General features: G+C 34.9%; 2 protein-coding genes and 1 pseudogene across 3 annotated transcripts; 2 read left to right on the forward strand and 1 right to left on the reverse strand.

Moving 5' to 3' along the window:
- LOC104700909 (endonuclease MutS2-like) lies at positions 2,405 to 6,576 on the forward strand. Of its 2 annotated transcripts, XM_010416511.2 has the most exons (5): positions 2,409 to 3,006; positions 3,255 to 4,134; positions 4,357 to 4,881; positions 5,308 to 5,766; positions 6,163 to 6,576. In XM_010416511.2, the coding sequence occupies exons 1-5, from the start codon at positions 2,489 to 2,491 to the stop codon at positions 6,454 to 6,456; spliced, it is 2,676 nt and encodes an 891-aa protein (XP_010414813.1). In that variant the 5' UTR covers positions 2,409 to 2,488; the 3' UTR covers positions 6,457 to 6,576. The 2 variants fall into 2 exon arrangements, with proteins under 2 accessions (XP_019083160.1, XP_010414813.1); XM_019227615.1 differs by lacking the exons at positions 5,308 to 5,766; positions 6,163 to 6,576 and adding an exon at positions 5,224 to 5,283 and having other exon boundaries at positions 2,405 to 3,006; positions 4,357 to 4,886.
- LOC104700911 (4-coumarate--CoA ligase 3) lies at positions 9,399 to 14,027 on the forward strand. Its single transcript, XM_010416513.2, has 7 exons — positions 9,399 to 10,471; positions 10,559 to 10,797; positions 12,349 to 12,547; positions 13,169 to 13,314; positions 13,400 to 13,467; positions 13,556 to 13,658; positions 13,757 to 14,027. The coding sequence occupies exons 1-7, from the start codon at positions 9,640 to 9,642 to the stop codon at positions 13,859 to 13,861; spliced, it is 1,692 nt and encodes a 563-aa protein (XP_010414815.1). The 5' UTR covers positions 9,399 to 9,639; the 3' UTR covers positions 13,862 to 14,027.
- LOC104700912 lies at positions 20,830 to 23,400 on the reverse strand (annotated as a pseudogene).

The raw sequence follows: 25,512 nt of genomic DNA on the forward strand, positions 1-25,512 counted from the left end.
AGACTAGCTATATCTGCTATTGTGCTAATATTGGCGTTTTTCAAAGTGAGATTCACAAAATATCTCTTATCCTTCAAAATCGTGTGGCTTGATCCACTATCCACCACAAGTATGTTCTTGTCCTCAATCATTTCTTAATATAGACAAGAATCATGTTTTAGACATAAAAGAATAAAGCATAACAAATGTATATTAAAGGTAATAAAACAATTGAATTTAAACCAAAATCATAATTCAATAAAAAACCAAAAGCATAAAACATGGAAATCAAAAATAAATCAAAACAATAGGTGTCTAAATTTATTTATCCTCATTTAGGCAATATGAAGTTTCATAATCCATTTGATCATCTTTCTCATGGTCGAAATCTCCTTCACCATCGAGAGGAAACATGTTAGCTTCTGGATTCTTTTTCACACTCTCTTGATAGATATCAACAAGGTGCTTAGGTGTTCTGCACATCTTTGCCCAATGGTTCCCCATACCGCATATGTGGCAAACGGATTTGGTTTTGTGTTGCGGTTTGAAGATTCCGCAGCCTCTACCTCGACCACGACCAAAGTCGGATCGATTCCCACAGCCTTGACCATCATAATGGTTTCCTTGGTAATTGCCACGACCACCACGTCCTCTACCACGACCGCAGCCATGATACTTGTCTCTATGGATGTAGTTAGAATCTTTAGTCTCTTTAGGCCCTTGAGGCTCTTTCTTGGTCATATCAGCTTTGTGGGCTTCTGGTAATGGGGTAGAGCCAGGAGGTCTCATTGCACTGTTCATCAGCAATAACTCATTGTTTTGCTCAGCAAGTAGCAAACAAGATATTAGACTTGCATATGTAGTAAAACTCTTTACACGATATTGTTGCTGAAGTTGTATGTTATTTGTGTGAAAGGTTGAGAATGTTTTCTCTAGCAAGTCTTCCTCAGTAACATCCTTACCACATAGTTTCAAGATTGAATTATGCATGAAACAATCTTGTATTAGCACATGGTTAGTTTATGCATGAAACAATCCTAGACAAAATTGTGATCTAGTATGAATAAGGAAATATCATAGGAATGCAAATAATCTAGTTAGGTTTTCCTCTTTTTTTCCGAATAGGATTATGTTTTTCCTAGGGTTCCGATTTTAAGATTTCAATTTTAGGAATTCATGCAAGATATAGAACAATCAGTTAATAACAATCAATCTATCATAAGCAAACCTCAACCTCAAACAATTGGATTGTAATGTTTTAGAATTTAGGGTTTCAAAAATCGCAGCTTAGGGTTTAGGATATTTAGAGTTTATAGCTTTAGGGTTTCTATTTGTTGATTGTATATATGTAGATTTTATTGTTCAAATACAATTAGGGATCAGATTTGATATATATATATATGTCTGATGGGATTGATTGTTTACCTTTGCCACCGATTGGGTTGAATGGATTGATCCGGGAGCTTAAGACCACAGAAATAACAAGCTCATCACGAGCCTAACCTCCGATTGCGGGTTTGAACAAACAAGAGTTTGATCCGGTTGCGAGCTTGAACGAACAAGGGCTGATGTGCGGTTTTTGGCTATTTTTGAGGTAAGGGGTTTTCTCGAAAACTTTTAGAGTTTTAGAGCAAGCTCGTGCTGATAACGTGTTGTGTGTTGTGAAACTTAAACTTATCTTATTCATTCAATAAAGAGTACATATATATATATGAGTACACAAAGTCCTAAACTTAATAGGATTATAAGCCTATTGGCGGTGGGAATAGATAGAGACAATGGGCCTTATGTACTTGGGCTTGCAGGAATCGGTTATGGAGATCCATTTTCAATGGTTTATAACAGTTTTTTTAAATTTAAAAATATTAGATCAAAATTCAACACTAACATCTAGCAAAGCTGCAGAACAATAAGTGAAACAACTCTGACCTATCATCTCAATTCCACACATAGATCATGCAATTGCATAAGCCAAGAGATTGATGAGCAAGAATATGTTTTCGGAGAGATTTTGTAGTCTCCGAGAGAGAAAGAATCGATATTGTCGAAAAAAGAAACAAACAAAAAAAAATATTTTTTTTTCTTTTATTTCCTCAGCCAATCACAAGCCAACACAATAGAGCCAACACAAGCCAAAAATTAGATCGGACATAATTTTTTTTTCCTCTTCTATTAATTTCTTTGGCTAACAGAAACGTGATATATAGGGTCTCTTATTCCAAATTTGAGTCTACTATATAAGAGACTCTCTTATTTTATTTTTTTATCTGATTTATTTTTTTCTTACAAAACACTAAAACCTCTTTTAAAACCTCCCATTGGAAAAGGTCTTAGATGGATTGTCCAGTGGATATGGCCTAATTAGTTTTGATTCTACAGGCCTAATCCAGTCCTTAGAAAGAAAGAAAAAAAGAAAAGGATAATAAACAATTTGCATCTTTTTCCCCCGATTTTTGGGGCTCTCCAAAGCTTAAAAAATGTAAAGATAATTCATCCAGAGGGCATCATAATGAATAATACTCTTTCCCTCCATTTACTCATACCGACGCCTATTCACCTCAAATCCTCACGCGCCGCCTCACCATTCATTTCACGCGCCACCTTACCGTCATCTTTACGCTTCACATCTCCCTTAGTCCCACGCGCCGCCTCGTCCGACGAGTCACAGTCAATCGAAAGCCAAACTCTAGAGGTCCTCGAATGGCGAGCCCTCTGCAATCAGCTCTCTCCCTTCGCCTCCACAACCATGGGCCTTTCCGCCACCAAAAACGCAGAGATTCCGGTGGGAAATTCGCCGGAGGAGAGCAGGAATCTCCTTGAAGAGACGGCGGCTGCGTTAGCGGCTATGGAGATGATGGAGTCGCGGCGATTAGGTCTTTCTGATATCCAGGACTTGTCTGATATCGTTGAGCGCGCTGTGGCTGGTCAATTGCTTACCGTTAGAGAGCTCTGCGCCGTTCGCAACACATTAATGGCGGCTTCATCAGCATTTCAGAAACTTCGAGAAGCTGCCAACAGTGATAAACGGTACCCTGTCTTATCCTCTTATTTGTGGTCTGCTCCCTTATCACTGAGACAATTTGCTTCTTATATAGACATTGTGATGGATTAACCAACGAGATACTAGTGTTTTTAAGCGTCACTGCCATGTAAAGATGATTGAACCGTGTTGCGATACTACAGAATCAGAATGTCATGAGATCTAGAGTTATTCAGTGTTCTTATTGCTATTAAGAAGCTTATGTCTGTAGCTTTTGCTTCTCTTATATTTGCAGGGTTACTCCCCTTGTAGATATACTTCAGGGTTGTGATTTCAAGGATACATTGCAGCACAAGATTGGTTTTTGTATCGACTGCAACATGTCTATGGTTCTTGACAGAGCTAGTGAAGATTTGGAGATTATTAGATCCGAAAGGAGGAGAAACATTGAGAATTTGGATTCTCTTTTGAAGGAAATATCAACTAGGATTTTTCAGGCTGGTGGGATTGACAAGCCTTTGATAACGCAGCGGAGATCAAGGATGTGTGTAGCTGTTAGAGCTGCGCACAAAAGTTTACTTTCAGGTGGTGTTGTTTTAAGTGTTAGTAGCTCAAGGGCAACATGCTTCATTGAACCAAAAGAGGCAGTAGAGCTTAATAACATGGAAGTGAGGTATGCAAACTCCGAGAAAGCTGAGGAAATGGCAATTCTGAGCATTTTAACATCTCAAGTGTCAGACGCGCAGTGTGATATATTCCATTTGTTGGATAGAATACTAGAACTTGACATTGCTTTTGCAAGAGCATCACATGCAAAATGGATGAATGGTGTCTATCCCAACCTAACTTCAGAACACACTAAAACACTGGACTTGGGTGGAGACCGTAAATCTTTAGCTGTAGACATTGAATCTGCGCAGCACCCGCTACTTCTTGGTTCAGTATTAGGCAGCCCAAGCGATGGAAATATTTTCCCTGTGCCAGTAGACATTAAAGTTGAAAGCCGAGCCAAAGTAGTCGTCATCTCGGGTCCAAACACGGGAGGAAAGACCGCTTTATTAAAGACATTGGGATTAATATCTCTTATGTCGAAGTCGGGGATGTATCTGCCTGCTAAGAATTGCCCTAGGTTGCCTTGGTTCGATCTTATTCTGGCTGACATCGGGGATCCCCAGGTATTACGTTACGAATTTCTTGCAAAGTAACATAAGCTACTAACGTCTCGGTTTATATCTAGGTTTACATGCTACTAACTTTATCTAAAACACCTAAATAAGATTTTTAGTTCGAGTCACACTTTCAAAATTCCTGCGTATTTCTCTTTTCGAAGAATCTTGCTTGATCTCTTGCAAAGCTTCTCTGTTCAATTTTTTTTTGTTTCAAATTTTTATTTGCAGTCTTTGGAGCAGAGTCTCTCAACCTTCAGCGGCCACATCTCACGGATACGTCAGATACTTGATATTATTTCAGAAAATTCGCTTGTCCTACTAGACGAAATCTGTAGTGGAACTGATCCTTCAGAAGGGGTTGCACTTGCTACCAGTATCTTACAGTATATGAAAAATCGTGTTAATGTGGCTGTTGTGTCCACACATTACGGAGACTTAAGTCTCTTGAAGGATAATGAGTCTCAATTCCAAAATGCTGCTATGGAGTTCTCCATGGAAACTTTTCAGCCTACATTCCGAGTACTCTGGGGTAGTACCGGTTCATCAAATGCATTGAGAGTAGCTAAGTCCATTGGTTTCAATAGAAGAATATTAGAGAATGCACATAAATGGACAGAGAAATTAGATCCAAAGCAGGAAGTAGAACGGAAAGGCTCACTCTTTCAGTCCCTTGTGGAAGAAAGGAATAAGCTAAAGCTTCAGACAACCAAGGCTGCAGCATTTTATAGAGACTTGATGAACCTTTACCGCGAGGTATTGCTTCTTTCTACTTGTACGTTTACATGTGTGACTATAGCATGTAGTAATCATAAGAAATGGTCCTCCAGAAATATTATGTTTACTTGACGAGCATAATAACATTGTTTGATACCCCTGTCGAAGTAATGAGAGAATTGATTGTGGTGATAGTCCTGTTGTGTAATCTGACATCAGTTGTCTATTCTTGAATATATTGGTGGTTGAACTATTAAACTTTTAGGTGGTTGAGATTTGCCTTCAAGGGTCCTTTTAGAGGACACATCAGATGGTTATATGTCTCGTCCTCCTCGTATCTGATTCAATTTTCACTCTATATATTCCACAGTAAAAATGGCATTTATTAATTTTGTTTTTGTTGTTACTAAACTCTTGTAACGTCTGTTTTTGTTCCTGATCCTTTTCCCCTATCTTATCCTCAAGCTTGAGCATGAGTCGCATGATCTTGAAAAACGTGAGAGGGCTCTTCTGAAGAAAGAAACCCAAAAGGTACAAGAAGATCTAAACTCTGCTAAATCAAAGATGCAGAAACTGGTGTCTGAGTTCGAAAGTCAACTAGAAATCACTCAAGCTGATCAATACAACTCCTTAATTCTGAAAACCGAAGAGGCGGTTGCAGACATTATTGAAGCCTCCTGTTCTAATGATCTTGTAACTATGAAAGAACCGGACAGTGACTACTCGCCACAAGCAGGTGAAAAAGTTCTTGTAACTGGACTTGGAGATAAGTTAGGAACTGTGGTTGAAGAACCTGGAGATGATGAGACAGTTCTAGTCCAGCATGGTAAGATAAGAGTACGTATTAAGAAAAAGGACATAAAGCCCCTTCCGCGTAGCACAAGCAGCCAAACATCTAATCGTTCTTTACGTTCAAAGAGACAGGTATACATCATTTTCTGATAGACTTTTCAGGTCCCGTTCTTGCAGTATCTCATTATGAAATTTAAGCTACCTAACCATTATTGGTATGTAATCATAAATTCTAGCTTGAAGAAAACTGAACAATGAAAATGTAGCAAAATAGTAAGGGCTATTTGTTAATGTTCAAAATAATGAACGTATGTGTAACAGACAATGAAAATGGTACTGTGGGTCCTGAAAGACTAAACCACCTGAGTTGATCAGTGTTTTTTGTAGCATCTGAGATGACTTCAAACATCCGAAACAAGCTCAACGCTCCCTAGTGGAATTACAATTTTTTGAAAATTTGTGATCTGATTGTAATATGTTCATTTGAGTTTTAACATCAGTTCTCTGTGGTACCTGATACTTGCACAGATAAACATGAAAGAGCTAGGAAGTGTGTTGCAGATTCAGAGCGAACCAGTGCGGATACAAACGTCAAAGAACACATTGGATCTAAGAGGAATGCGGGCAGAAGAAGCGGTTCACCAGCTAGACATGGCCATCTCCGGAAGAGACTCGGGCTCCATCCTCTTTATTATTCATGGAATGGGGACGGGCGTTATAAAGGAGCTGGTGATCGAGAGGTTAAGAAAGCACACTCGTGTCTCAAGGTATGAACAGGCAAATCCTATGAACCATGGATGTACAGTTGCTTACATTAAATGATGATATCTCTTAAACACATTCTTTGTAAACTTCTCGAAAGTGTGGTCCACTAACTAGTTTCGATAGTGAATCAACGTTCAAATGTAGAAGAAATTGCCTTTAAGTATAGTTATTATTATTGTTCTGTAGAATATAGTAGTTATACTTTTCCACAAACTTCATTGTTTTCGAGGATACCAGACGGACACGACGAGTCTGTGGAAGACCCTAGTGGGAAAAGTACGACTGTGTTCATCCCTTTTTAGCCTAATGATGGCTATGGCTACAAAGCCTGCAACGCTTCTATCGGTACGCTGTGTTACTTGCGAAATTAATTGAGCACGGTGTTTAAAAACTTGAATTCGGTCGGATAGCTTAGCGTAGAAAAGAGTAACTAAAGTAGAAATAACTGTTTGTTCAAAAAAAAAAGGTAGAAATAAATAACTAAGATTTAATCCCTAGACAATTTTTAATACAATTATAGCTGAATCAATGTAACTGCTGGTGTTAACAAAATTGTAGAATAATGATTTATTTGTGTTATAGCACCAGATTAAATAACATTTATTTTACATATATAAAATATACACAAAATATTAACATGTTGTGTACCACAAAATCAATCCTAGTTATTATATTTAACATTTATTTATATTTAAAAATAACAATCGCATTCACAGCTTTACAGATTTTTTTTTGGTTACCAATTAGACTTTAACGGTCAAAAAAAATCTCTGCACCCAAAACATTTTCCGGTCAAAGTCTATACAGCCCAAAAATAACTGTCGATACCAGTCATAATATGCATCTGATTTAGAGATGTGTACTAGTGAATTGTGGACAAATGAAAACAAAATGTGTTGTATAAATCTATACTAATAAAAAGTATAAGCTCCTAAGCCCATCCACATAACATTTTAAACAACCAATAGAAATTTGACATATCACTTATTAACATTTTATACAATTTTCAGAATTTTCTATATTAAAAATTATTTTAAACAACCTATCATGATTTGACATGTCATTCATTAACATTTTTTAAATTTACAGAATTTTTTAGAAAAAGGAAAATTTTAAATTTATGGAAATCAAAGAACTAAGCACAATATCCCACATCGGCTAGAAATTTTTTAAACAATGGTTCAGAACCAGTATAAATAAGATTAATATGCTTCCAACAACGAATGAGCAGGAAAACTTGATTTATCAGGCATCCAAGTTTAAAAGTTTTATTTGGTTTGATCTGGTTTTTTATTTGATCAAATTAAAACTTTAAACAGTTTCAAAAAAATATTATAATATTTAAAAATTTTAAAAGTTTAAATATTATAAATATTGAAACTTTTAAAAGTTCTTAGCTTTTAAAAAGTTTTTAAATATTATAAGTTTTAAATTTTAAAAGTTTAAAATATTATAAATATTGAAAATTTTTAAAAGGTTCAAATTTTATATTTCGAAACCTTTTAAAAGTTTAAAATATTATAAATATTGATGCAAAACATAAATTATCTTATTTATCTACATTTGTGCTTTTTATTTCTTATGAGCTGTAAAACATATTTTTGTGTATGATTTTATAGATGAGTTGATATTCTTTCATTAATTTTTTATTTTTGGGTCTAAGGAAGAAGGATTGACATCGCAAGACCTTAATTTGATGTTTGAGTCAAATTTTGAGGTTTAAAGAAGAAAGATGGACGACAAACACACATGTTTTATTAGCTATACATAGGCATGACCAGGGTTACGGTTGTCACGGTTAAGGTTTATTAACCATCGGTTATGGTTAGAAATTTTTGTAACCTTAACCAGAACCGTTTAACAAACGGTTAAACGGTTACGTTTAAATACGGTTACGGTTCAAGCGGTTACTGTTATATACGGTTACGGTTATTTGATAATATGATACGGTTGATATTATTTGATGATATAATATAATTGATATTATTTATTTATAATTAATATGTTCTTATAGTGTACTCATATTTCTATATATCATATGATTCATATTAAATAAATAATTATTAGTATATTTTATTATGTTTTTAAAATATTATAAACCAAGTAAGGATTTTGGTTTGAGAAGTTTCTAAACGCGTGGATCTAAAACCAAATAAGTATATGGATAAAATTGTCAATAATTGGGTGCATGTGTTGACTATGCTGGTAATCATGAATTTCACAAATTTTATGAGAAAAGAAATGATTTTGTTCTTGGAGTTTGATGGGTTAACAAGTTGTGTGGTAGTCTAAAAAAGGTTTTCCAGTGGAAGAATGTGAAGAAGTTGATGAGGAAGAAGAAGAAAAAGAGTATAACGAAGAACCAAACGGTAAAAGTTACGATGACAATTAACACAAAATTTGACAATGAAAATGACAAGAAAGAATATGAAAAATAAGAAAACATTGAATAAAAAATACGAAAACATAGGTGGTAGCGATCAATTAAATATGGAAACGAGTTAAATTCATGATTATAAAATTGTTTCGTTTTTCTGGTAGTCAAAGAAAATAGTTTAGGATATGTGAGGTCATCAGTTTGATTTGCCTCACATGGACGTCAATTTAAATTTATGATTTTTTTATCAGATTTGATTTTATAACACAACTGATTTTTATATTTTAAAAAGTTGTGTATCTGAAATTTAATTTTTTTCCTTAGTACTAATTTTAACTTTTTTATGAAATAATATTTTATTACAGTATTCAATCATATATAATTTTTATCAAAATATATCAAATAAACTCACCCGTAGCGTGGATTCAAAACCTAGTATTAGTAAAAGAAAAAAAGAATTGGTGGCTAGTTATTTATATACGCAATATATGTACCAGAATTTCAGTATTAATAAAAAAAATATGATAAATAAATAAAATAGAGAAATAAGGACATGCAAGAGTATAAAAGGGAAAATATGAAACCTACCAAACCAAACGACCCTCCATTCTTCTTCTATCAGCCATTCCCTTTACCTACCCCCACAATTTCTTCTCCTTCTTCTCTTTCTCTTTCACATATTAATTTTTTCATTTATTTCATTTTTAGACAACTCTTCTTCCATATAATCACCACCTACACACGCACGTTACTATATATTTACATAAAATTTATTTCTGAACAAAAAGATCAAGAGAGACTAATCAAACACGTACACATTCACATTCTCAAAAATACAAAACACTTCTTGTTCACATTTCACAATGATAACTGCAGCTCTACACGAACCTCAGATTCACAAACCAACCGATACATCCGTCGTCGTCTCCGGCGATGTCCATCCTCCTCCTCCTCTTTCTCCTACTCCTCGTATTTTCCGGTCGAAGCTCCCAGACATTGACATCCCCAACCACCTCCCTCTCCACACTTACTGCTTTGAGAAACTCTCCTCTGTCTCCGACAAACCTTGTCTCATCGTTGGTTCAACCGGAAAAAGCTACACCTACGCCGAAACCCACCTTATCTGCCGAAGGGTCGCTTCCGGGCTGTACAAGTTAGGTATCAAAAAGGGTGACGTCATCATGATCCTTCTCCAAAACACAGCCGAGTTTGTCTTCTCCTTCATGGGTGCTTCCATGATCGGAGCCGTCTCAACCACGGCCAACCCTTTCTACACTTGTCAAGAGATTTACAAACAGCTCAAATCTTCCGGAGCCAAACTCATCATCACTCACTCTCAATACGTTGAAAAACTCAAAAACCTAGGAGAAGACCTCATTCTCATCACCACCGACGAACCAACACCGGCGAACTGTCTCCCGTTCTCTACACTCCTCACCAACGAGCCATACCCACTTCAAGAAACCGTCCATATCTGCGGTGACGATGCGGCTGCGCTTCCGTTCTCATCCGGAACAACGGGGTTACCGAAAGGAGTGGTTCTGACTCACAAGAGCTTAATCACAAGCGTTGCACAACAAGTAGATGGAAACAACCCAAATCTCTACCTCAAACCAAACGACGTCGTACTCTGCGTTTTACCTCTTTTCCACATCTACTCTCTCAACAGCGTCCTCCTCAACTCCATCCGATCCGGTAACCAAACTACTACGTCGTTTCATACTTGTTCATCACGTAATATTTAATGTGTTTATCTAACTTTTAAATCACTCCTTATGACAGGTGTGACGGTTCTTTTAATGCACAAGTTCGAGATCGGAGCCTTGTTGGATCTGATCCAGAGACACAGAGTGACAATGGCGGCGCTTGTGCCACCGCTAGTGATCGCTCTAGCTAAAAACCCTGCAGTTAACTCTTACGATCTTTCCTCTGTTAGATTGGTTCTCTCTGGTGCAGCTCCTTTAGGCAAAGATCTTCAAGATAGTCTTCGTCGCCGTCTCCCTCAAGCCATCCTTGGCCAGGTATATCTCTGTCTCATCCTCTGTTTTCAGACCTAATACTTTGTTTTACTACAAGTCTACCAATTCGCGGGAATCATTTCGTTATGCATATTTGTTTTTTTTTTTTAAATCAAGAAATATTTTATTATTTTCATTTTGATGAAAATGAATGACTAAAAAAAATTTGAAATAATTTTGCTAAAAGTAAATATTAAAAAAAATGAAAAAAAAAAAATGGGAGGAGAATGCACGGGAAGAGAGTGAGGAGTGAGTTACGTCTAAGACATCGGCATAATTTTTGGTTACGTTCGTTTCGCTCCATCTGATCTCAAGCTAATTTCGCATTGCAACTCACCACTTTTTTTCTAATCTCTATTTATTTTTTATTTATTTATATTTTTAATTATAAAACAGTTATTGTTTAGGTTTTGACTTACCAAAGAAAAAGAAAAATAGAATACGGATATGATTTAGGTCGCCGCTGCAATGGATACATTCATACATCTAATTCTATGACCAATCAGAATTTATATTCACATTACTTAATACTTCCTCTTTTTTGCTAAAGATTACTTTCTCTTTATATATATACTTTATAAAGAGTTTTTTGACTTTTTCCCAACTTCTCCAAATGTCTTCTTCTTTATTTTTTGTAAATTAATTTCCTTTATAAATTACTTTGGTCGTTTTGGCCAATAATTCGAAAAATACTCCATATTTTTCTATAATTTTTTATTTTGTTCATAAATATATATAATTTTTTTAAATCAGAAATAAATTATTTTCTATAAGTGTTTAATTACTTGTGATAGCTTTTCTTCTCAAAAATAATTAATACGAGATGTTCTACTAATATTCTTCCTACATAAATACATAACTTTTTTTGAGAGATTTTGGAATAATTTCATTACATTTGACGACATTTATAGTATATATTATCAGAAGCCATGAGACGTTTAAACCAAAAATATTATTACGTACACATTAATTGGTTTTCTTTTGTGCGAACTACTTAATTAAATATCCTTTATTTAGTAGTGGAAAAAGTAGATGGGGTCGTCAAATTATCAAACACGCTTATGTGACGTGGTCACGTTTCTTTCACACACATCGTTTTTTTTTTTTTTTTCTTGTTTTCATTTTCCATTTTTTTTTTGTTTTGAAAAGTTAGGATATAAGCCTATTAAACTCCTCTTACAAAGGAGATGACCAGGCTGCTGAACACTATGGGAGGGAATCATTATTGAGTGCCACTAGCCTAAGACACATCTTTTTGTTGAAAACACATCACATGGATCATCAATAAAAATGAATGATATAATAATGATATATATTTCCACACCACAAAGTCAAGTCTATGAAACCTTAAGTTAAATTTAAACGTTTTTTCCAAAAAGGATATGTAACCTAAAGTATTTAAATAGTTAATCTTTTTGTAGGGAATCCATGTATGTTTATTGGAGAAACCTCGTATAATCGACTAATTTAATCTTTTTGAACTATAGTACAATAGTGCCAAGAATATTCTAATTCTATAGAGAAGTAGTAACGGATAAATTATACGAATAACAGGGATATGGTATGACGGAGGCAGGACCAGTTTTGTCAATGAGCCTTGGGTTCGCTAAAGAACCGATTCCGACAAAATCAGGGTCTTGTGGTACTGTGGTCCGAAACTCAGAGCTTAAAGTGGTTCACCTTGAGACACGTCTATCTCTTGGTTACAACCAACCTGGTGAGATTTGTATCCGCGGTCAACAGATCATGAAAGGTTCGTTTTTTTCTTTTTCTTTTTTTGGGGTGACAAATTTTTTTACAGTGAAAGGTGATACCATAATAGAGATTATAAATTAGAACAAAGTAAAACAAAGAGAAGAGATCATTATTTAATTTATTGGAGAATTTCAAAAAGTATATACCACTCATTTATTTTAGACTGAAAATACTACAAAATAGTTTAAATATCTTCATAAATATTTAAGAATAGTTCCAGAATCAGGTATATATATATATATATACATATGATTCTTATGAAGAAGAGAAAGTTGTAATGGTTTCAGAAGAATAATGTTTTATGAAAAAAGAAGAAGCTAAAGTTAGTGAGTTACCGACAAATCTTAACATTAAAATAAAAAGGAATTATACGGCAATTTTTTTTTAAGGTTTGCGCATCATCACATGTTTTTGTACGACATGCATATTATTCCAAAAGTGCATACGTCTCCACGTCCTTTACATTTCCACGTACACGTGACGTGTTTTCTTTATATTTTGTAACTACATTAAGGGGTCAAATTACAAAACGTAACACTGCAAATTAAAGAGTTTGATATATATTAATTGTTAAACAAATTGGTATAAAAATTTTAACGAACTTTTGGCGCGCATGCAGAGTACTTGAACGATCCAGAAGCCACGTCAGCAACAATAGACGAAGAAGGTTGGCTTCACACAGGTGACATTGGGTATGTGGATGAAGATGATGAAATCTTCATTGTTGATCGACTCAAAGAGGTCATCAAGTTCAAAGGCTTTCAGGTAAGTCCACTCATATTAGTTTAAATATAATGAAGATGGTTTATAAACTGTGGTGCGATGATCAAATTTGAACTAAAAAAAACAGGTCCCTCCAGCTGAGCTAGAGGGTTTACTCATCAACCACCATTCAATAGCGGATGCAGCTGTTGTTCCGTAAGTAATCATCTCACACTAACATATACGCATGTTGAGTATAAAACGGCATCGTCTTCTTAAATCTTTCTGCTACATAAATGTGCAGGCAAAATGATGAAGTCGCTGGGGAAGTTCCAGTGGCTTTCGTGGTGCGATCCAATGGAAATGATATCACTGAAGAAGAAATTAAAGAATATATTGCCAAACAGGTACGTAGAAATCTTTCTTTTTTGGGTTTAATTAATTAATACCATTTTTGGTTAACTTATTGAATACATTGTGTATGTTTACTTGTTTTTGTACGTAGGTGGTGTTCTACAAGAGATTGCACAAGGTCTTCTTTGTCCCTTCCATTCCCAAATCTCCTTCCGGAAAAATTCTGAGAAAGGATCTCAAAGCTAAACTTTGTTAAAACTTAAATGTATTTTATTGATGATTCAAACGTTCTTTTGTATCCCACCCACAATACGCGTGTCTTTGTTTACATCCTTTGTCAGTAGTCTCTACTCACAACAGATGTTGGAAATTAATTAAGAAGTTAAGAGTGTTAAAAAACTGAATTATTTTGGATGCGTTTATTTCCATGATTTGTTTTTTTTTCATAAGGAAAAAATTGAAGATGAAATCATATAAATTAATATATAAACATATATTTTTCACAACTCTATTAATTAGTCTCTCAAAATGTAGATTTATCGGAAAAATTGGACCGTCAGCAGACGACAAGTTCCGCTTTGGCTGACCGCTTCAACAGATTCGAGGGACACATTATCTCTTGTTTGGAGGAAATTTCCGGCTCGATAACTGAATTGTCATCTTCCACAGTGCGTACGCTGGCTGGATGGATCTTCTTTCGTTAGAGCATACCACGCGACAACGCGTTTTGGACTTTGGTGGGTTCGTCCCACTATTTACCCCGCAACAAGCGCCAGCTCAAGCGGTAGCGTCCCCACCAGGACAGACAACACTCGGGACTGGAACTTTGCTCCCGAATGTTGCGCAAACCACTGCTCCACCTGCAAGTGAAAATCTCATCTCGGCAGGAGCCATGGCGGCTACTCTTCCGCCTGTTACTGTCTGAACTTTGCCCCCAGTGGGAGGAGGCTTCCTCCGGGGGTCGCATCTAATCCCAAGATCCATAGAATGCAGAATGAGATCTGGGCAATGCAATCCAATGTGCATAGCGCAATCACGTCGGCACGAGACATTTCTCGGGTGATTGAGGAGTCAAAGCGAACACTTTTTTCAGTTCGAATAGCACGAGTTCGCGTAATAGATACGCGGAAGGTTAAATTTACGAGTTACGAAAGTAAAAGAGATCTGATAACGCATCTTGAAACCTTCTTGCTCACGGCAAGTCGGGTAGACCTCGAGCCACACGAGGAAGATGTCGGGTACTACAAAATGTTTGGAGAAACCCTCTATGGACCAACCTTACTATGGTTCACATCTTTAGCATCAGGCTCGATTGATAGTTTTACGGAGCTGTCAACTTCTTTCATGAAACAGTATTCGAGCCAGATCAAAACAGCGGTGACCGGCGCCCAGCTTTGGAACCTAAGTAAAGTGGCAGTAGAATCACTTTGCTCTTATATCACGAAGTTTAAGAAAATCCAGGTCCAAATTCCGGGGTTGTCGGACTCAACTGTCCTGTCAGCCTTGAAGAAAGGGTTGTGGCATGAATCCCACTTCTGAGAAGAACTAACTGTCAATTAGTTCCCCACCATCTAGGACGCATTACATCGAGTTTCAAACTGGATAGTCGCAAAAGAGGAAAAGGTTGCCGCCACCCAGAAGTTTAATGCTGCTTCTAAGTCGCGATTCGAAGCAGTCCCCAAAAAATCACCTTCCCTATGGCGAAACCCGGGGTGGGGACATTCGTTGTGGATAAGTCTCCGCAGAAGAGTTCCCCCAGGAACTCGGCATCAAAACCCCCTTTTTCACCCCGCTCGAAGAGCGGAGTCCTCTCGAGCAATAAATGGATTTGGGACGATCAACTTGTAGTCGTACTGCGAACTGCGTAAAGCTAATGGGCATTCTACCAGAGACTACAAAAAGCTGTCCACTCACTAGGCGGTCAGTTTTGGCTACTTCATACATATTGGTTCTTCTCCAATATCTTAGAAAATCAAGAAAAAAAGATTGTGAGTATGTCTTCAGCAGAAGGAGAATATCAGGCGATGGCTTATATCACAAAGGAGCTCAAATATTTATAGCGCATTATGCATGATCTTGGTGTTCCACATTTCCAACCAATGCGTCTTTACTGTGATAGTAAGTCCACCATTCACATTGCTACAAACCCATTCTTCCATGAGCGTACAAACATATTGAGAATGACTTCCACTTTGTTCGCGACGAAATCAAGTCCGATAACCTTCATCTTATGCATGTTCAAACAACATTTCAACTGGCTGACATCTTCTCTAAACTGCTTGGGAAGCAAAGCTTTGCAGATTTCTTTTTTACACTGTGCATTTTGAATCTCTATGCTTCATTTTGAGAGAGGGTATTGGGATATTATTCTCTACTGATATCATATCCCATAAGTCTTGTAATTAGAGTTATTTCTTACCATAACCATTCCTGTATATTCGATTAATATCTTCTTAATTTAGGCTTGTTGCCTACACCACTATAATATATATATATATATATATATGTGTGTGTATACTCGATTATCGATAACACAAAATCATCTTTCACCTTCGTCATCTGCTTCAACAAAGTTGGTTTTACCATGACGTTGATGTTTAAGTTTCTTTTGAAAGATTGAGATTTTGATTTTGATTGCGAGTTAAGAGTGTGAAGATAATTCGAGAAGAATTTAGAAATAGCTACTATATAGATTCCGAACGGAAATTTTGTGTGTGTGACACCTTAGAAGAAAAAAAAACTTGATTTGTAGATTCCATTGTATTCAGATTTGGATATTTACAATCACACATGCGTACATATATATAAACATGTTTTGTTCATCTAAAAGCTTTCAAATTAGGGAAAATGATTTTTCTTCTGCTATTAAGCTTTAGGGAAATTGCAGTCTACAACCTTAAAAAGTTTTATAATTCACCTAATAACCATTCTAACCAATAAAATCTTATATTCTCTATATTTTATATAATAACTAGATAAAGACCCGTCCGATGTGCGGGTTTAAATTTATGTAAATAAAATTAAATTTAATAAAAATATATTAAAATTTATTATATATTATTTATAATTTTTTTGCTATAATACACTTATTTATATCCATATACAAATCTTTTATGTATGTTACCATTAAAAGTATATTTTTTACACCTAAGTAAACTGTATGTTACAAATATATTATTTACTACCACCTAGAAAATGTCTATATGAACAAATTAAGCCAACTATTATATGTCTCTGTACTTTCACTTTTGCATAGTTTCTTTAATCACTAAAATTGTTGGCTCAAAAAATATTTTTAATAAAAAAATAAATTACATAACAATAGTTTATGTCTAACCATGGAGAGAACCTCGGTTCTGACATCCTCCCTTATGGAGAGAACCTTGCGTCTAACCTCCTCCACCGTGGAGAGAACCTTTGCTCTGCCTTCCTTCGTTGGAGAGATAACCTTGCATCCAACCTCCCCTACCTTCCTCCCTTGGGAAGATAATCTTGCGTCCAACCTCCTCTACCATAGAGAGAATCTTGGCTCTGACCTCCTCCTGTGTGGAGAAAACACGTTCAAGTCTTTTACCTATCTCAAAGTGGCTCGCTCTAGCAACCAATGATCTAAAGACCTTTTTCCAATGTCACAAAATCTTTTTATGGTAACTAATGTTAAATTTCTCAATGTATTCATGGAAGTTTCTTTGACACACCATGATGTAGTCTCTGTCTCCAAGCTCTATAGATCTATCTACAACGATTTATGTTTTTCCAATCTATCTATGTTTGTTGTAGGCTTCTATTTGATTAGCCTATTTTATCCAACCATTAGGTTGATGACCTTCTTTTCTTTATCTCCTTTTGAGATTGAACGAATGGTAACAATAATGTTTGCACAAAAAAAGGTCTATGACCAACCAATTAAGGTTAAAAAATTAGAAGACAATTAATTTGACATAATTAATGAAGTATCAGAAAATTATAAGCAATGTAATATATATGATCTCAAATAATTCAAAGATGAATATATTAATTAAATAAGCAATCTAAAACCACTACAATAAATTTTAAAATACAATATTAGAAAAATAAGATGCATATATTAATCTTCTATTTTTTTGGGTCAACATATTAATCTTACCTATTCCAAACTGAAAAAAATAGAAAGTAGAAGTATATTTTGGTTAAAAAAAGTAAGGAAAATTGTCTTCCCATTAAAAAAGTTTGACTAATAAAACAAAGTTGAAAGCAATATTTTGAACAAAATGCATTTGTGTATTCATAAAAAGCAAAATAAAAGATTAATAAAAAACAAAGAAAAAAATTTTACCGAGAAAAACAAAGCTAGTTGAAATTCTTTTGTTTGGTGAAAAATATGTTATCATCTATTTGCCTATATAAAGGGGTGTATTTACAATCATTTTCCTTTTAAGATTAACAAAGGCTTTATTAATATAATAATATTACAATTATCTTATACACCGTTGTACCAAGTTTGAAAACTGTGATTTTTAATCGTTAAAATTGATATGTGTCACGATCTGACGAGTTACTAACTTTGATATGTGATTTTTGATCGTTAAAACTGACACGTGTCATGATCTGATGAGTTACTAACTTTGATATTTAATCGTTAAAACTGACACGTGTCACAATCCGGTGAGTTTTTAACTTTGATCTATGATCGTTAAAACTAACACGTGTCACAATCGGGTGAGTTACTAACTTTAAGTACCAAGCGTTATATAACAAGATTACATAACTTACCCTTATAACCACCACCACATCCCCTACTACCGCCACCACCACTCCCTACCACCACAACCACCATCTCTACAACCATCATCACCACCACCACCTCCGGCCACATCCTCCGGCCACCACCGCTGGCCACCACCGCCAGCCACCACCGCCGACCACCTTCTCCGGCCAACTCCTCCGGCTATCTCCTCCATCCACCGCTGCCAGCCACCTATCAGACCACTGCCGCCGGTCACCTCCTCCGGCATCTTCGTCGGTTACCTTCTCTGGCACCACTGCCGGTGACCTCCTCCAGCCACTGCGGCCGGTCACCTCCTCCGGACACCTCCTCTGGTTATCACTGCCGGTTATTTCCACCTTCCGTTACCACCAAAACACCATCACGAAAAATGTAATTTTCTCTACGGTCTATCCTAATCTCCTAATTTTTTGAAATTATATGCTATATTCTTAATTTGATTTAAGATTTTGGTTAGTAGACAAATTGGCCCTAAATTTTATCAAAGTAAGGAACAAACTTTTTTGCAAGTCATCTTGCAAAAGATGAATGGTAAATACTCTTCTCACTTCATGTACCTAAATGATTCTTCTATAAAAAAAATGAGATCTTGGGTGGAGAATAGATAAAAGTGAGTCTTAAGAGAGAGTTTATGTTGGCAAAACCAAACTTCCAACTTTACTAACTTTAATTTTACAGACTTTAGAGCAACTTGGACTGACCTGATGGATATATCAATGTTGGTAGAGACTCGTAGTCATACACCATATGAACGACACACATGAATGGGATGGCAAGTGTCTTACAATCAAACATCATCAAACAAGACTAATGATTTAGGTGGAATCATATACCAAACACCCAAATGAAAAGATGGTTCTAGAGGACCTCGCTGACAGACGGGCTGACAGACTTGTCAAATCTGCTACCAAACCAAGCCAAATTGTGAGCTATGATGAATTTCAGCTTTTAAAAAATTGGATCAGCCTAGGAAGAAGCCCACACACTTGCTTGATTCATGATGACGTCCCAACCCGTGGAGAACCACCCCGAAGAACACCTAGATCCAAACCACCTGGAAACTGTTATTTTTATTTATTTTGGATACAGTCAAAAGCTTCTTATAGAAACCATGAGAATCTTTAGCTACTTCCATAAGAATATCTCTAGAGAATAACCACGCACAATAATAGCCATTAGGTTAGGCGGACTCAGTCCTATTACTTTTTTCCGTGTTTGGACCTGACTGTCATCAATACACAACAAATCCTTCCTCTTCTAGTCTTCTGTTTATATGTGTGTTAGAACATTACCAAGTGCACTAGAAGCTCTAAGACTACAAAACTACCTCTCCAAGTTACACACCCCCTTTGCCCTATTTGGACCGATTTCACGTACACTTGATAGTCTAAAAACCATATTTTTTGAAAATGTTGCAATTTGTTTATTACTTTTAGCTTTAGTGTGTTTTACCCAGCTCTATATAAGCTGATCTCTTATTCCATTGTAAAACGCTCTTAATCTTATATTTTAATAAAGGTAATGTTTTTAGAGATGTGTCTTTAGTCTAGTGGTTGACTCCATTTGGCTCCACCTTCTCCATCGGTGTTCGAATCAACTAAATCGTGTTACACTGCATAGTAGGGATTTGGGTATGGATTAGGCATTGTCGATCCAAAGATGTCAAAAAAGAAATGTAAGTTTTCTTTCAAAGACGAGTTCTTTTTGTTCTTATGATATAACATCGTTTGTCCATTGATTGAGTGAGTCAATCACACCTATATCCATTGTATCACCCCTTAATTTACGTGAGAATGCTTCAGAGCCATTTCATGGATTACACCATTCCGTGTGACAAGCTCTGAATCTCTCAATCATGGATTGATCATAAAGTTGGAGTGATTCCAATCTTGTATCACATATTCATTATTATTCTTTGTAAAGAACATATGGTTAGTTCAGTTTTATCCTACCAAATTGTGATTCCACGGATGGAAGACTAATACTCTCAAGAGTAAATTAATTCATAATAATTAAACATTTTGATTATTATCCTTCTCTCACACATAATAAATTCCTTCTCTGCTCAATTAAAGTTCAACTTGTTTTTTTTATCATCATTGAATCGATGAGATCTAATTCATAATCAATCCTTACTACGGCGAGTAACATGATTTAGTGGAGTCGAACTCCGATGGGTAACATAATTTAGTGGAGTCGAACTCCGGGGGGATCGATCATAGAGGTGGTGCTGAACCACTTGACAAAGACACTTCCCCATTCTTCTTATTCTTTTAAACGACTCATTTCTGAATATAATATTAAAATAATTCAACAACAAAAATAATGTTTGGTTACATCATATGCAAAAGTTACTGAAAGTATTTAGAGATTAAAGATACATATGAATATGTTTAAAAACCTCTAGATGCAAACCAAGCTTGTAAGCCTGCTTCGTACTCCTTCTCTTTGAACGACGACTAAGAGTTTATTTCGAACTTGCTTATCCAGCCAAGTGATGAGGTTGGTTGCTGCACCGTGCTTCCTCCCTTTTCGCTCCTGCCATAGCAAATTTATCGAGATTTGAAATCTGTACGTATAATTTTGTTGGGTACTTCTGGCGTTTTAACTGTTAACCATGATAACTGTTAATTGTGGTTGTGGAATGGGTGAATTCGAGTTTTGTTTTGGACTACCAAGTCGCTGGCTTGATTCTTGAGTAGAAAGAGAAGGTGGAAACCAAAGAGAAAGAAGGCTTTGCTTAGCAAAGAAGAAAAATAAAAAAGAGAAGCAAGTTTTATATAGAGAAGTACTATAATATTCCCAATTTATGAGATGGAAAAATACCATTTAATTAATAAATTTAAAAACTGATGGATAAACATACTGCTAAAGTTGGCTCCTCGATCAGTTTGGATCTTGGGTGGTTTTGAAATTGGTTGCAATGAATCAGTTGCATATTGTGTGATGTAATAATTTAAAGCTAGAAAATCTATGGATCCTTTCACTAATTGAGACTCTAAATCTGTAAATCTTGGCGATCTTTTTCCTAAGGTATGTTTCATGATCTTCGGATAATCTCCATACACCAAAGCATCCAAGAACCATCCAACAATGAAATCAAAAGCTCGCCGCGCAGCCATACGATCTGAAACACTTGCTTTATTTAAAGGCTCAAACCATCTTCCAATTAAGGCTATACCAATTTTTCCACCTTGTAATCTCTGCAACATTGTTAAGCATGCCTAGCTATAAATAAATTTCTAATCATTTTTATATGTGAAATTACGACAAAAATCTCATGGTTTATTTGTAAAATAAATACTTTGTATTTCTGCCGGTATGTAAGTACAGTTGTAGCATGAGCAAGAAGTTGGTGATAGCCAACAATATAAGGTTCTGTACCAGAATTTCCACCAAATTCACAACCTGTGCATCGCCCCGGTGGAGATGTTCCATCTCCGTAACCTCTGTTTGCAAACGTGTAAGGTTGATTAAATGTGATCCAAAACGTCACTCTGTCCCCGAATCTTTGAAAGAGAAGCTCAGCGTAATCCTTGTAATCCCCCCTATATATACGACCATACATAAGCTAATAAATGTAATGTATACGAAAAAATAAGGAGTTACTTACTCCAAGTCTCCAACAGTAGGATGTAATGTAGCCGAAGATCCAAATAACTATAATAAGAGAGTTTTGGTAAAAACATATGTATTAGAATTGAATCGCTTACACTATACGTCGGCTTAAAAAACCGCCATACTCGTCTTCTAAAGCTTGTGGGACATCCCAATGGAATATTGTCACGAATGGTTCTATGCTTACGTATGTGTAACTAATACATAACGATATAATAACAAGAAACATGCACATGCATGTTTTGGTGTGTATATACATCATTCATGACAAATTATGGAATAATTATGCTTTCAGTTCGTTGATGAGATTGTTGTAATATGTTATTCCGTTCTTATCCACTCCTCCACACAGCTTTCCCTTTAATAGAGAAATATATATGTAGCAAAGGTTTTTAAAAGTGTAAAAAAGGATCGAAAACCCCAATTAGAAGATTGAAGAAAGAATGAGAGTAAATATGTACTTGGCAAGACCCTTGACAATGCTATTGAGAATCTGTAAGCTTGAACATTCATGCGTTTCAGTAATTGGACATCCTCCTATAAATAAGCAATGAACTTTCTCGATTAAAATTTCAGATAGACAAAATATTTCATTTGAAATAAATTTAATAACCTTATAAAGCTCATAAGAGTTGCATGCCACATCTCCCGTAGCGCGGTCTGGAGCCCTTTCTGCTAGATGAAAAGTCTATACTGTGAGCAAATATATTTTTCAAAATGTATATATATGATCATAAACCATGCATATATGTATTTTATATTTGTCTAAATATCAAAAACTTTGAAAAAACCTGGATATCTGTGAGTATAGTAGTCCCATCCATTAACCGCTCTACCCGCGGCACCTTCAATCTAGTTACAAGAAAATCAATTCAAAAAAAAATCTTCCTAGTAGTTTTTAGTTGTTGCATAATTAAAGAGTGGTGTAAAATAAGTTATAACGAAATAACATACTTGATATGCTGAAGTTGCTGCACCAAAAGTGAAGTTTCTCGGGAAATCAGTTCGATTGAAAGTTTGCACATCACTGCAGTTGAAGGGTTCTTTAGCTTGGCACACTGGATCACAAACTCTGTCAATCGTTGCACTTAAAGCTACAAAGAGGAGCACAAGGATGCAACTTTCACGAAATGTCATGGCTTGAGAGATTACTTTCGCTTGCTTATAGTATTTTTGGCTGATGGAGAATTGTTTGAGTTTAATCCGTTGATTCTGCATAAACAAAAGAGAAATATGAGAAGAACCATTAAGAAGAAAAAGAGAACATGATCGTTTAATTAGTGAAACAGATTGAGAGAGAGTGCAAGCTAGTTAGAAGAGAGCAAGACCTGAAACCTGAGTGAATCAATGAGAAGTTTAACAAGAATCTTGAACTTAATTAGCAGTATATTAATAGGCAGACACTTCCAAAGCAGCCCCACAATCATCTATGAAACTTATATAGCTTAGATTTTTCCATGTAGATCAACAATGACAGTGACGCATTAGTTGAAAAAAAATAACAAGCTCAATAGTCTTCTGGTCCTTCTCCAGCACGCTGATCTTGTAAAATTCGTGGTTCTGATTGCTTCATTGTCGCTGTATTCAACCAGTAGATGACAGCAAAAAGCAATAAAATGTGCAACGATCTACATAATGGACAACACACTTGCTTACTCGTTCTGTTGACATTAGTCATAAGGTATAACCACATGATTTTTTCTGCTATTGTTACAATCTCATAAATCACAAGGAAAGTAGTTTAATTTCATTCTCAAAATGTGAAGTTGTAGCCGAAATGTGTCTTACTTAGTCTCAGGACAAGAAAACGAAGGGAATCGTTATTTTCTGGGTCTATATAATTTTCAAAGACAGTTAACTTTTTTTACTACCGAGTACCGAGTATGGAGGTTTATCAAAAAAAAAAAAAAGAGACCACCCATCGAAAATTTCTGCTTTTTCATAATCTTGCTTTTCACGCTTTCAAAACATATGCAGAAAAAATTCTACAATTTATTTATTGTATTATATGATAATTCAAAACAATTTGTGTATGAAATTAAAGAAAGATAATCATAATCTAAAATCTTTAAAAAAATCTTCCAAATGTAGTTATCAAATATAATCATATTGTATACCTAGATATAAAATCTTATTTTTAAAAATTTTGATTGGTTTACAATTTTTTAAAATTAATTAGTAATTTTCATCCATAATAATTAGAGAGAGAAAATAATTTTTTTGAATTAATAATTATTTAAAAAGACTAATCTTAAAATTATACTTTTAGCTTTACCGAAAAATTAAACAGTTGCCTTAAGAGTTAAGACTAATGGCATAACAATATATGTATTTTTTTTACACTTTATAAGGTTGGTTTCATAATTGTACTTCTCAATTAATATAGTAGGATGAGTTATTGATCCAATGTATTTTTCTATTTTTTCCTCTAAAAAATATTCCAAATAGATACTATTAACACCTTTTATTTATAAAAATTTCATACTAACCCATTTAATTTAACTTTTGTAAACTTTTATCAAAGTTTTTTTATTTGAATTAAACATTTATTATTAAAAATTATATCACATCATATTAAAATTATAAAAACTTACATAGTCTTTGTTGTATAACAATAATTTTTGTGGAATGAATAAAATATAAAATTTCTTATTTATATATATTTATAAGACTTTATCTAATTTATCTTTTGCAAATGGTTGTCTCAGATTTTAGAATAAATAGTTATACTAGAACTTCAAAAATGATAATATTATTAGTTCTTAAAAATATTTACTTGATTTTTTTTTGATTTTTTTTAAAGCAAAATATAGTTTATTGATAATAAAATATATCAACATACAAAAGTTTCATCATCCATACAGAAGGATTTATACAATCAGTATAGAAATCTGTATTAAGGCACCTAGTTGTGCTAACAAATGTGCTACTTCATTAGTTAAACGATGTGAATATTCAAAGCGAACCAGTCGGATTTATTTATGGGAGATTGACACAATAACACACTTTATATAAAACTTCTTTCACTTTACACACTTTTTACTATTAGAGCAATTTTGCATCATTTTTTCTACTATTCATTAAATATTATGACCATTATATTCTTACTAAAAGCAACAACAAAATAATCATATCAAATATTTTTGTCTCTTTCTTGTTCTTCTCTCTCTTCATTTCTTGTCTTTTCTCTTTATATTTCTTCTCTCTTTTTCGCTACATGTTTTTTTATTCTTTTCTCTCTTAGTGGTGTGTTCTTTCTTATCCCCTATATATTAATAGAGAAGCATTCTCACAAAAAAACTGAGGTGTCGCGTCTAGAGAGTTCTTGTACCCTTTTAATAAATGCTATTACTTCTCATTTCTCATTATCATTTACATAAATACTAGGTTTGACCTCGTGGTACATCACGAGACAATTTAAAAAAAAAAACTTTTGAATATATTATAAATAGATCAAGTTTTTTTGAGTTTTACTATAAATGTTACATTGTTATATATGTGGGTGTGTTCTCACAGTAATTAAT

Source organism: Camelina sativa, chromosome 7 (assembly GCF_000633955.1).
Source record: "Camelina sativa cultivar DH55 chromosome 7, Cs, whole genome shotgun sequence".
In the NCBI taxonomy this organism is placed as follows: domain Eukaryota; kingdom Viridiplantae; phylum Streptophyta; class Magnoliopsida; order Brassicales; family Brassicaceae; genus Camelina; species Camelina sativa.

Excerpts from the sequence above, each read along its gene's own strand:
- LOC104700909 (XM_010416511.2), top strand. The coding sequence starts at position 2,489 with ATGAATAATACTCTTTCCCTCCATTTACTCATACCGACGCCTATTCAC. Across the intron at positions 3,007-3,254 it reads GCTGCCAACAGTGATAAACG|GGTTACTCCCCTTGTAGATA; the intron begins GTACCCTGTCTT and ends TTATATTTGCAG. Across the intron at positions 4,882-5,307 it reads TGATGAACCTTTACCGCGAG|CTTGAGCATGAGTCGCATGA; the intron begins GTATTGCTTCTT and ends CTTATCCTCAAG.
- LOC104700911 (XM_010416513.2), top strand. The coding sequence starts at position 9,640 with ATGATAACTGCAGCTCTACACGAACCTCAGATTCACAAACCAACCGAT. Across the intron at positions 10,798-12,348 it reads CTCAAGCCATCCTTGGCCAG|GGATATGGTATGACGGAGGC; the intron begins GTATATCTCTGT and ends TACGAATAACAG. Across the intron at positions 13,659-13,756 it reads AAGAATATATTGCCAAACAG|GTGGTGTTCTACAAGAGATT; the intron begins GTACGTAGAAAT and ends TTTTGTACGTAG.